General features: G+C 43.0%; 1 protein-coding gene across 6 annotated transcripts in view; it reads left to right on the top strand.

The window, feature by feature from the left end:
* Positions 1-12776, top strand: part of cadps2 (Ca++-dependent secretion activator 2) — a 221702-nt gene extending 208926 nt beyond the window's left edge. For all 6 annotated transcript variants that reach the window (XM_054746515.2, XM_070544122.1, XM_015965638.3 and 3 more), the window contains 2 exons: positions 5827-5931; positions 7906-12776. In XM_054746515.2, the coding sequence (XP_054602490.1) occupies positions 5827-5931; positions 7906-8073 (273 nt within the window). In that variant the 3' untranslated portion in view covers positions 8074-12776. The remainder of the gene's footprint in view (positions 1-5826; positions 5932-7905) is intronic.
* The last annotated feature ends 849 nt before the right edge of the window (positions 12777-13625 follow it).

Here is a 13625-nt window from a genome sequence, read left to right as displayed (position 1 = left end):
ACCAGCTCCCTCCTGGTTTTCTTCAAGTTCTCTTGGTCTCCCCACCATATTTCTATAGGTCTATTATTTCAGTTTGTGTGTGTGTGTGTGTGTGTGTGTGTGTGTGTGTGTGTGTGTGTGTGTGTGTGTGTGTGTGTGTGTGTGTGTGTGTGTGTGTGTGTGTGTGTGTGTGTGTATATGTGTGTGTGTGTGTGTGTGTGTGTGTGTGTGTGTGTGTGTGTGTGTGTGTGTGTGTGTGTGTGTGTGTGTGTGTGTGTGTGTGTGTGTGTGTGTGTTCTTCTCCAGCTGTGTGTGTTTGTGTGTCCTTCCCCAGTCAGGTCCAGTGTCCTCCCCTGCTCCTCCTCCCTGATTAGTTATTGCCTTCACCTGGTTCTCTCCCCACACACCTGCAGCTCATCTGCCTCCCATTATGCCCCAGTCTATAAAGCCCTGTCTGTTTCTCATTGTCTTGTCGGTCCATTGTATTTGTCCGTGTTGTTTTGGTGCTCTGTGTGAGCTTCCTGTCCCGTCCTCAGTTTGTGCTCTAAGTGAGCTTTGTTCTCATTTTCTGGATTTTTGGATTTTGGCTCCCTGCCTTTTGGAATTACTTTTGTTTCATCCTACAATAAAAGGATTTTACTTTATTTCAACTCCTGCCTCGTGTCATCCTGGGTTACTGCATTTTGGGTCCAAACCATCCTCGCAACGTGACAGGTAGTTTTGGCTAGAGTGGTCATGTTTTGGAGCCAGTGTGTATGTTCACTAGTTTTGAATTGTGATCATTTTTCTTTAAAATGGTTAACTAAGGTGTGGAGGCTGTAAAAACCCCAGCAGGTCCGGGCATCGTGTCCAGGCGTTTCCAAATAAGAGAATGAACGGCACCATCTTCCGTTCCTAGTGCAGCTGAGGAAACAGTCATTTATGGTGCACACTTCAGACCTTAGGATTACAATCCCAGTGATGTGGTGCGAGTTAAAAGTGCCTCCTATCCCCCCCACCCCCACCCCGTGGTGGAGTTTCGAAAAATAGGTGTCAGCTCCTAGAGCCCGGATCAGTGTCCGAACTAGGTCCGGGAGGTCCGCGCTGAGTTCCAGAAGCAGATGGAGAGCTTTTAAAAATCCCTAGCGGGCCGTGGATGCTGGTTTCTGGGTCGAACCCAGGTCCGGGCCGCCTGCCATGACTAGGATGACAGGCTTCTCTCCCTCTCTTTAAAGCACTAAGCCACGTTAAGTGAACAGATACCAACGAGTATGAAACAGCTGACAAACGCTCATTATAGTTTATTATTGTCAAGAATAATTATTATATTAACTGACCAATAATATTTTAATTGTCTGGTACACGACCGTAATCTGTACAAGCACACGAGTTTAAGCCAGCTAGATAGCATCATTCACACCTGACACCACGCTTAAATCTCTCTCCTCTGGTCATCGTTTCTCCCTCTGGCTTGTCTCTGCTCTCTGCGGCGGTCAGCAGGCTCATAACTGTATGGTTCTGGTCCACCAAAAGTATAATTTTAAACATTTAAAGTTTCCTCTGTGTCAGAACCGGCATTAAAATCCATATTTTTCTCTGGATTAAGCTAACAGGACTCCCTCTGCCTACATCTGTGTTGGCAGAAAAAAAACATTTTTCTCACAAAAACGACACCCGAAGTCTAAATAATTTATGTATGTGTACATTTTTATTTAGAACAAGTTCATTTTCCCTAAACATTTGTTCAAAAGAGCCTCTAACCCACAATTTGGTCTTTAAAGGCACAGTGCATAATATTTGTACTTGTTTACTCTCAAATTCTGTGTATCTCATTCACAAACCTGTCCTTTTTCAATATTTTTCACCCACATCAATCTTTAATCTTCCTCTTAGCTTGAAATTTTACATTTTATACACAGAAACTGTGGTCGATGCTCCATGGTTGTGTTCCATTTTGAAGTACGGTAGCTGGTTAGAGACATAATGTAAATCCTCTAATACAAACCCGGGCCTTTATTTATTCAAGCGCATCCTGGTTCAGGCCTTTGTTGGAAGGAGGCCAGAATTAGAGGCAGGCCTTAATTTCAATGTGAGCTAAATAAACTACCAGTAAAATGAATAAAAACAAGATTTTGTGTCTATTTGAACCTATAAAACTCTAGGATTATTGAAAATATACTGTTAACATTGTACGTACGTATGCATATAGAACATTTACAACAAACACCGTTGTTTCGCTGGACGATTTACCCAGCGTTGAAGCGATCGACATAACTATCTCTAGTGCCAAATCTCTATTTTACTATTATCATTGCTACTATTACTGCTATGGTTATTTCAGCTTGGTTAACAATGTAGAGGTTAGGAGAAGCTTTAAATGACCATTGTCTTGTTTATGATCCACAATTCCGTCTTCGTTCAGTAAGTTTCAGTAAGTTCTTCGTGGCGCACTACTTTTGGGAGAGGGGGGAAAAAACGTTCGTTTTTGTCCCGATCGCACAGAATTTGAGTATTTTTATACACTCAGTCAACAAAGTGAATAAGGTTCTGTGCTGAAACGGCTACCTCTGTACCCAGTTCTGCAGTTGGTGACGTGGATGCAACGTTGTGTGAAACCGACTTGACTTCTCCCACTCCCCCCTCCTCGTGGACATACCAGTAATGTTGATGCCTGCCGAGATTAGGGACCGGCCTTTATTTAACCCCACTGACATCAAGACCGGTTAATGTAGGAGACCCGGCCGGTAATGGAATACAGGCCAGTATTAGAGGATTTACGGAATGAGCTGTGTTTTACGTTTGCACTTTGACATGACAGGAAGAAACAGCTGAGCTCAGCAGTATGCCATGGAAGCATGGAGTCTGCCAGTTCAGCTATGAAGAAGAGAATAGCTGTACACCGTTGCTATACTCCGTTAGTTTATATTAAAGCAATGAAAGACTTGTCAAACGTGTCAGGACCCCATCACGACCAACTCTCAACAGCCACATATGATAAACCATCCTCCAAACAGGTAAATTACTACCTAATTCACCTAAAATCACACAGTCATCATTTTTTCATACTAGAGCTGATCTGGTCCCAACATATCGGTCCTAAAGTCCTTCCTTTCTTGTCCTGGAGCCTGCTGTCTGTCTCTCAACATGCTCCAGCCCTCCACTAGTCGGTGGCTAACTGGCAGTCAGTGTTCACTCCATCTCCACCACTCTCCCTGGCTCACGCCAGCCCTCCTCTGTCTGTGAATCGCCGATAGCGATGATCTTCAAATGGCCCGACAGAACATGTTTACTTCCTTCGGGACTGTTGGGTTAATATAACAGTCATCATTAAAACCCATTTTTTAATTGCTCCTTCGTAGTAAATGCCTTGTATGAGTTAGTCTAGAGAGAGATTGATTATACTATCAAACTTGTGCTGTTTGCTGCATGGTGGCGCAGTGGTTAGCACTGTTGCCTCGCAGCACGAAGTTTGCAGGTTTGAAACTCGGCTGCGGCCTTTCTGCGTGGAGTTGCGTGTTCTCTCCATGCATGCGTGGGTTTCCTCCGGGTACTCCGGTTTGCCCCACAGATCACAACATGCCCTATAGGTTATAAATTGTAAGTCGCTTTGGATAAAAGCGTCTGCCAAATAAATAAACGTAAACATAAAGAACGGACTTGTTGGCTGCAGTGGTGCCTCAAGGGGTGACCAGGGGAGGCCATGGCCACTGGTAGAAAATTGCTGGCCACCCCACTATCCACACCCAGGGAAGACCTGTCTTCTTTAATAAGTAATATTAATGTTGTTTTTTATGAAAATGAATTAAGGGGCATTTGTTGCATCACTACAGGATAAACTTTGTCAGAGGTACCACAAGGATCAATTTGGTGTGCCCCCCTAGCATTTTCTCTGGCCTCATGGCCACCCCTATGAAACTTTTCTGCGGACTCCTCTGGATGGCTGGAGTGAAAGCTAGAAGTTGTTGATATATTTCCTTTTGGGCTGCAGTACTTGCACTAAACACTGCATGGCACTGAAGAGTCACATGTTTTTACACACTTACCCTTTAATAATGTTTAGCTTATTTTAAGAAATGCAGTTTTCCTAGAGAAGAATTTATTTTCTTTATAGACTAAAAGTAAAATCATGTCTAAAAGTTGTGCTTTTTTTTTTCTTTGCTACACTAAAAAAACGGATTTCTATTTCCATCAGAGACGATCAAGTAAAATGCATAAAAGTCACACCAGGAGAATAACTCAGGAAGTTTTGTGAATAAAGATTTAATGAAAAATACTCATTTAGACGATTAAGTTCATGTAGATGTCTTGGGTGGATGGATGAATGGATTAAAAAGTTTTCGATGATGTAAAACGGACATTTGCTCATTAGCGCACATGGCCTCCACCCTGGGGTCTGTAGTTAATCATTATCCGTCATTACCAGAAAGTCCACAGCTGAATTTTAAATGGTTTTATCATCACAGCACTGAATGTTGGACAAAGAATAAAGTGTGAAAGGCTTTTTAAAGCAGACACAACCTCTGACCTTCTGAAGTCCAGGTTCTGGGATGAACACAAATGTCTGTGTGTGTTCTGGACAGCAAAGAGAATCAAACGATTGGCTGTTATTGAGCCTGGACTTTCACTTGTCAGTTAGCTGTCATTTTGCTGCTGTGCGAGAACACCGCTTCATTATTTTAAGAATAATTAGGAGCTTGTAATAGAGGTCAGAGGCCTTTCACTCTGTGGATGAAATCAAACATTTGTGTGACTGAATGGACATGTTTTAGCTTTGTCAAGTACACAAAATAACCTTCGAACTGTTTCTTCTTCTCTTAAATTGGAAGGTAATTACAGATGTTGTCATTGTGGAAAATGAAGCCTTCTCTGGGCTTGCAGCATAGATCTGAATATTAAGGGTCATTTTTGTGTCACATCAATTTCCTTCTGCATTCTCATCTGACTGGTAATTGAATAAAGCCACCAAATGTGTGTGTTTTACCTGCACAGATTTTAACGCTGCATGTAGAAAATGGAACCTGATTTTTTTTCTGCCTTTTTGAAGTTCAAAGCAGAGCCCTGAACTCATCCCTTGACATACGGTATTCACTAGTTCCCAGTAAACTGGCGTCTTTGAATAAGCAAATGTTTCACCCTCTTTGAGGTTTGCTTTTTTCACGCTGCAGATCCGTTGACCTTGTGTTGTAGTGCTGTTGATGGGACTGAAGCGAGGCAGAAGTTGTCGGCAAGTAAACGGCAATCATTAACTCTAAAGGCGAACACACTGGAGTGACTACTAAAGGCCGTCCTTGATGAGGCAGCAGCTTAACTCCGTTTATGCATTATATACGGTTAGGGTGACCAGATCCCAACTTGCCAAATGCGGGACTGTCCCGCACATAGCAGGGCATCTGGTCACCCTATATGTGATTCTATCTGGTTCTATCTGATTCTATCTGGTTCTATCTGGTTCAATCTGATTCTATTTGGTTCTACCTGATTCAATCTGATTCCATCTGATTCCATGTGGTTCTATCTGATTCTATCTGGTTCTATCTGGTTCTGTATGGTTCTATCTGGTTCTGTCTGGTTCTATCTGGTTCTATATGGTTCTATCTGATTCTGTCTGGTTCTATCTGGTTCTATATGGTTCTATCTGATTCTGTCTGGTTCTATCTGGTTCTATCTGGCTGATGTTCCAACCTGTGGAAACACAACTGCAGCACTAACATGGATTATGCTTGTTGTCCCACTTTTTAAACCGTCTCTAGGATATTTTCACCAACAATGTGCTGTCATCATTCAGCTGCTTGAAAATCAGGTTCATACTAACACACACACACACACACAATGTAACTGTGTCCTGTTGTGTTTTCCTGCCTTCAACAGCAATGGTACTGCAGCTCCATGAAGGCTGTGTGTGTTTGGCTGTCTGACAGACTGGACCTGCAGCTCCACATGTACCAGCTCAAAACACTCATAAAGATTGTGAAGGTAAACACGAGGCCTGAATAATTCTGTATATAGTTGCTTTTTTTAAATGAGCTTTATTTAAAAATGCTAAAGTAACTGGTCAGCAAACAGCAGTTGGCGTTTTTTCTGAGAAGTTCCACAGAAGTCAAAATATCTTAAAGAGCAAGTCACCCCCAAATCAACTTTTTTTTTCTGATAAACTATATAAATGCATGTGTAATCGTGCTGCAGACACGTGTAGTCAACATTTAGTTAAAATTTGAATTTTCTGCCTAAAACTGTCAGTGTTGTGCCGTTGTCAGGTGAAAACTTTGCCATCGCTATTGGCTAAGAGGTACCGTATTTTCCACACATAAGGCTCACCTGATTATAGGGTGCTCAGACAATCGACCCCGATGTCCAGCGGCTGGAGTTCCTTGGTTAATCCACCCGGTATGATGGCGAGCTCCGTGTTCATCCTCTTCACCTGGATTTTAACGGCGTTGGTGAGATGGGCCCGCATGGAGTTGCAGATCAGCATGGCTGGAGAAGTGTGGAAGAAGCCATCCCGTCTTTTGGTGTACGCCTCCCACAGCCACGCCGCCATCATGTCCTCATCCATCCAGCCATTCGGGTTCGCCTTGATGATCACGCCGGCGGGAAACTTTTCTTTGGGTAAAGTTTTGCGCTTGAAGATGACCATCGGCAGCAGCTTCTGGCCATCAGCCTGACAGGCGAGCACGACAGTGAAGCAGGACTTCTCGTGGCCGGTCGTCCGCACAGACACCGTGCTGGTCCCCATTTTCTCCACGGTCCGGTTCACCGGGATGTCGATGGTAAGCGGGACCTCGTCCATGTTGGTGATGCGCTGGGGCTGGATGTTTTTGTCTGCCATATTCTTAGAGCAAAAGGAGCGGAACAACTCTAGCTTCTCAGCGTAGTCGGCGGTAGCTGCTGCGAGACGGTAGTTCTGGTGTGGATAGAAAGTGCTCGCCTACACATGAAGCGAAAACACCGGCAGGAAGGGCCTCCTATGAAGTCCGCAATGCCCATCTCTCGTGCTAATGCTGCAGCTTTGAGACGAATGGAGATGGTGGAGACGCTTCTGCTCGCCGCTCACGAAGGGTGGGCGGTGCTACGGGCCAGCTGTTTGTTTTCCTGCAGACGCAGGTGTGGCTGGCTTCACTTGCGTCCTTAGTATTTATATGGTTTATATGGTTTATCAGGGGAAAAAAAGTTGATTTGGGGGTGACTTGCTCTTTAAACATGTGTGATGTAAGAAGAACATCCTGTGGTCAGATTTGGTTACTGCAGCCCAGTTTTCTATACACTCCAGTCACTGTTTCCCTCCCGTGGGTTTCATGGCTGTTGCCTGCTACAGACCAGCACCAGAAGAATCTAGATGATGAGCAGACGATGCGTTGATGAATACATTAATACATATGACCGTAACATCTAGTAGTTGGTAATTGAAAAAGTAGCTCAAGATATTTTTGAGCCAAACATTTACTTGTATTTCACCGTTAGCATTGTTAGCTCAGCCTTCTTCACCTGATATTCGAGTAAAACAAAAGGATGTTGTGGCTTCTCGGTGGTCGCTCCTGTTTACTGGCTTTGGGTCTGTAAGAAACGCTGCTGCTGCTAAACTCAGCCATGAGGCGACGCTCTCGGTGAAAGCAAAACAAACTGAAGTGTCCTTTAAAGGAAACTGGGTGAAGAAGAGGCAAGACATGAAAGAGAAAACTGCTCAAATATGTTTTGTCTTTTCTAAGTTTGTTAGTTTAACTAGAAAGCAACGAGACCTGGAATGAGAATAGATGCTGACTGAAAGTAAAAACCCTCGATCTGCAGTCCCAGTTGGACACTAAAAGGCTGTGGATGTTCTTGATCCTCACTCTTCCAGCATTTGTTCGTTTCTAATGACAAGTAGCTGCGGCATCCCTTATCTTCCAGATTCCTGAACGTTTGCTGTAATTTCTTCTCCTTCTGTTTCTTACCAAACTCTGGCCTTGTCAGAAGACCTACCGTGACTTCAGGCTGCAGGGGGTCCTGGATGGCTCGCTCAACAGCAAGAGCTACGACACCATCTACAACAGGCTGACCATGGAGGAGGCTACGGCGGCTGTCAGGGGGGGCGACGGCCTCCAGGGCATCAGCATGAGAGACAGTGACGAGGAGAACTGAACACACACACACACACACACACACAAACACCACTGATCAGAACCCTCGCTAACATACCAGGACATTCTGTTGAAGTTGTAAGTGTTGTTGGTGGTTGTAAGTAGTGACTATCCCTCTGTTCTAGTGGGTTTGTTCGTAGCGCTGGAGCCTTCCACTGAAACGTACCTAAAACCAACAATAAGTCTGCATAGACATCCTTTATAGTTATAAAGGGCCAGGCATGTGAACGAGAACACAACTGCTTTAAAATGAACTGATGTCATAAAATAAGTGAAGGTTGTAGAGGGGTTACTATAGCAACCCTGCTTTACCTTATCTTAAAAGGGACAGAATTGTTGACGCTCATTAAAATAATGAAGAGACAAGTCTGAAGCTATTTGTTGGGCCCACAAAGAGTTTTAGGTACCCATTCATCTGGCTTTGGTGTTCAGTCAGGATGTTTGTACTTCACAGCAGCGATCCGAGTCCTTTGTCCTGATGTCCTCAAGCAGGCAGGGTTAAAGCGGTCCGTTACTAACCAACCAATAAGAAGGAACCTGAATACAAGTTTATTAATCAGAACTAAGTCCTTTATTTTACTGTAGCGACTGTTGGTGACAAGTTCTGACCCGTACTCGTGAGAGTTTCCAAAACGCCTGTTTCCTCTCGAAGACTCGCCATCATGTCGCTTTCATCTGCATCACGTCCAAAAGAAGTCAGAGCATCAAGATGGTCTCTGGGTTGTGGCTGTCATGTTTGGTTAGAATCGTGCTGAAATGTTATAGCTGTACTTTTGACTTTGGACAGTATTTGTCTCCAGCAACATGATACAGAGGAAGTCCAAAAACATCTTCATCGCTGCTTTTGACAGAACACCGCCCACAGCTGCTGAACTTTTCTCAGACGCTTCTCACTTTAGTTTCCATGAGTCCAAATGTGCCAGGGAAGTGAGACATCATGAGGGGTTAGAAACCAACGTTCAAAAAGACATATTTCAGATCATTTCTGACTAAGTTATGACAAATGTACACAACTGTCTAACATCATACCCCAAAGCTGAAGATCTCACACACCGACTCATGAGATTCAGTTGGATAGTTCATGGTTTTCTTTCACAAAGTGTGTCCAGCTGGTCAGCAGCAGGCCCAGCCCGGTGAGGTGAAGGCTTTAGTGATGATGCAGCTGGAGAAAATTTACATTCCAAAAATAGCTTAGCATGGCAGTAAGCTAGCTGCGTCTTCCTCTAAACGAACGCACCTGGCTGAAGAAGGAATGCGAGGTTTTTACCGCTAGCAGCTAAGGTCAACAGGCCGCAAGTTTCATCTGTAACAATAAAACCAGAGCCGTTCAGTTCTCCTAGTCATAGAAGGGTTCTCAGCCCTCCAGGTCGCGGTGGTGCTCAGGTAACGGGACTTGTTGCCTCCCGGACCTTTCATCTGAAAGGCCATGTTCAGGCTGATGTGATGTGTTTGAAAAATGATGTTAGAATCAGAACCAGCAGCTGTTCTTGGACAAATGAAAGAACTTATCCGTGTTTTTAGTTTCCATCAGTTCCAAACAAAGGAAGCCAGCATCTCCCCCTCCTGTTCTGTTATTTTCTGCTGATTAAAGCTTTGGAATTGGATTATGTTAAATCATCCTGTGTGACCACACACACACACACACACACACACTCACAAGTCAGACTGCATACCAACAAAGAGATGAGGATGTATTGAGAGAGCTGATTTTTGAAACATGCATGTTTCTTCTTGCAGCCAGACACTTATTGATGTTTTGTACAGAAAAGCTCAGCAGCTTCCTCCTGTTAGCTTCAGGTTCAAGTTCAACCAACACCCAGCCTTCACGTGGAGGCTGATGGATCTGTTCACCAGGGAGGCAAACAGCGATGTGCTCTTCTGCTGCTGCAATCAGAGTTTATAGTTTTGTGTTGATTTAACGGCCTTACGTGAATTCTTCGTAGTAGAGATTTTAGAGCAGCCTGTAAACACCTTCTGTGTAAATCCTTCACCTCTGTCTGGCTTTATGAAGGAGTCTGTGGTAAAATGAACAAAGAGCTGATGACCTGCAGATTATTTTTATGTTAGAAATGTATTTACTGTTTCATTTTTCTGTGATATTGGTCTTTTGTTTTTGAGCCACTGAACACAATCAGGATCCTCAACTGTGATGCTCGTAGGACCCAAACTACAGTAGCCGTGAATAAAAGTGATGTAATCAGTGTGAATGTTTAGCTGGAAGATTAAAGTCAAAAACATTTTTGCTAACCTAAAGTATGACCTTTGCCCTTTCTCATGCATTTTTATTAAGTTCCATTTATTTATTTAGCGCAGTTCAATACTAACTCAACCAGACCAGTTGATGTTGGATCCAAATTTACAACTTTAAGCATTCGGCTGCAGCCTCTATGTGCATGTCCCCCTGATGACCCCCGCCTAACAGTGACTCCGTGACCTTACTCAGGAAGAAACTGTCGCAGAAAAATGATGAATGAATAGATTTGATTATAATTGGAGTCAAAAGCTTCCAACATGCTCACCAGTAAAGGTGCTTTGTCCAAGGAAAGCTGTAGACTGCACTATGATGATCAACTGTGCACCGGATCTAATGTTGGAACGCAGCTGCAGAGTTACATCAGTATCCCAACATAGCTGTTGGTTATAACCAGTGTGTTCACTTTTAAGCCTTTATTCAACATTCATGAGGTCCATAATTCTGCCTGATGAGTTTGGATTAACCACAATAACTTAACTAGCTAAACTGAAAGTAAATGCTTGGTGTTTATTGGTCATCGTGAGTATAAATTCTATAAAAGTGCTGTTTATATAAAATACATTACTACATGTTCTGTTTCCAAAGTCAGACATATGAGTGGTGGTCACACCCAAAGAGCCAACTCCAGCTGCCAGAAGTAAAGCCAATACGGAATAACAGCTCCTTCCTCATCCACCAAGGGCAAGTTCTTATTGGTTCCAATGTTAAAAAGGCAAACTTCACAGTGGGAATAAACATGTTTACAGTCTGGTTCATAAAAGCATTTTAGATTTAACAGATTTGGTTTACAGTCACGACAACTTTGAAGGGGGTTGAATGTTTTTTTAACTCATCCATTTAAATGCAATTAAAGCTTGAATTTTTGAATAACTGGGAGAGGGGGTGTTTGATAGACAGGTAGCAGGTGAGCTGTCTGCGCTAGTGCCCTCCCTCCTGGTAGCAGAGTCGCTCAACCGTGGTTTTCAGGCTTAATGCTCCCGTTAACCTTTGTTAGCATTGGTTAGCTTGTAGCTACATCGGTTCAGAGTTTGATGGGAGTCAATAGGGAGCCTAAGTCTCCTCCCCTTCCGGTCGGCTCATGGGTCCCTGGAAGAACAAAAAATGAAAGCAAGTCAACGGGGCTAAAAGAGCCATTTTCTAATCCTCTTTGCCTTACGCCCTGGATCGCTAATGATGGGTGCTTGGACCACACCAGTCACGTACTTTGAGATTTATCAGTTTATTAACGTTAGCGTGTCTATAAATCAGATGTCGCCACTTCACATGTATGACATCAGCACATAATCTCTCCCCTAGCATAGCTGCTACTTACCAAATAGCCATATTTTTGGTGTTTTTTTTTTCCTCCTGAAGGAAGGGTTTTAAGTTTGCTGAACTTACAGCCATTTTCTCTGTTTTTTGTCCGTGTTTGTTTCGATGACATCACTTTCGTGATGCACATTTGTAGTCCTGGATTCATTTTCACACAAAACCTAAAATAGTGTTTGCCCCATTAGAAAATAAGCTCTTTCTTGGTATCTAAATGTGTCTTTAAAGTTCACGGACATAATAATCCACGGTACGAAAAACAAGCAGATCAGAAAATAGATGATGTGATGTGAAGTGAACTAGCACTCTACACTGCCCCCTGCTGGACTGGATGTATAGACAATTTAGTTTTTTTTTTCTTTGTTATTCAAGCAATTAGCCAAAGAATAAAAAAAATCTAATCTAAATAAATAAAACAGTTTCTGTGTGCGCACTGGACATGTGAGGAGATGGACATATGTAGTTTTAAAGTTCATTATGCCTGAGTGAATGTAACAACTTTCATCTCATAGGCACTGTTGGCAGGTAGAGAAATATTTCACCTGTAGTGCCTATTAGATGAAAGTTCTTTATTATTAAGGAGATAGGTATTAATCCCACACAGGTACCTGCAGCTATTGATCTTAATGCTTCTAATCTGAAAGTCTCTGAAGCTCAGAATGCCCCTCAGGTGACTGGTGATCTGCAAAGTAGCCCATATTAAAATGACCCGTTCTGATCTATTTTTGTAGTGTGGTACCTCCTCTCCCCAGATCTGCAGCAGAAGCCACTTCAGCTGTATCTACGTAGTCTAGATATGCTGCCACCTGTGTTTGGGTCGTGGAGTGTGTTGTGATGATGCCTGTTGTCCAAAGTCTCTGAGGCATGCTGTAGACGTTTTTACTGGATCAGATCTGAGTCTGGTTCTTGTATTTGAGCTGAATTGCTGCTGTTTCCTCATTTGTGTTGAGATAAAAAACTGTCTTTGTTAATTCAGTTTGGGCCTCATGCCTAAAGGTGCACATGTCAGTCCTAAGGTCAAAGGTTAAGGCTAAAACCGACATGGAGCTGTATAGTTGGGTGAGTGTATCCGTGCTACTGTGCACCTGTTCTGTTCATGTGTCACTCAAAAAGGTGTAATAAAGTTGGAATATAGTAGTGTTTTCTGTTTCACGTGTCAAATTAAATATTTTTTCTTGTGTTTCAATAAAATTTAAATGCATTAACCTCCTCTTCCCACTGAGTTGAGGTAATGTCTAGAACAATAAATTCACAGCACTCCAGCTGGTCAGAATAGACAAAGTAGCTAGCCATAATTCAGTTCTTTATGAAGTAAAAATGTCTGTATTGAAATATGAAATAATGACTGATATCTAACACGTTTTTGATTATTTCCAAAAAAGTAATAATGTCAAGATTTATTTATCAAAGCTGTTTTAGCGAATCTACACAACAAGCTAGGTTTCAAATGCAAACACAGTCATGGAACACTCACCCCTCCCATTGCGTATCTTCCCTGGATCTGCGTCAATCCGAACTGGAAACCAGATGGAGCTAAACACCAGTCGTTGTTTTCTGGGTCCAAGTGTCTTCTGTTGTCCGTGACTTCACATGGTGTTCATCTTTTTGGGACTCGGGTAGTTTGTCTTAAAGGTGTAGCAGCCGTTTCTCCTTCTCTGATGTTATTCTATTCAATTCAAGTTTGTTTATAAAGCACCAAATCACGACGAGACGTCTCAAGGCACTTCACATAACAAACATTCCAGTACAGGTCGGTTCATTAAGCCAATCAGTAAAAAGCTTCCTAAATAAAGAACCCAGCAGGTCGCATAGAGTCACTGACTAGTCAGAGTCTTTACAGCAATCCTCATACTAAGCAAGCATTTAGTGACAGTGGAGAGGAAAACTCCCTTTCAACAGGAAGAAACCTCCAGAGGATCCTGGCTCATAAGCAGCCATCCACCATGACTCACTGGGGATGGAGAAGGCAGAGCACACACACACACACACAA

This window comes from Nothobranchius furzeri, chromosome 14 (genome assembly GCF_043380555.1).
Source record: "Nothobranchius furzeri strain GRZ-AD chromosome 14, NfurGRZ-RIMD1, whole genome shotgun sequence".
NCBI classification, from domain to species: Eukaryota; Metazoa; Chordata; class Actinopteri; order Cyprinodontiformes; family Nothobranchiidae; genus Nothobranchius; species Nothobranchius furzeri.
Note: the sequence above shows the minus strand (reverse complement) of the source record. Positions and strands in the feature narration are given on the sequence as shown.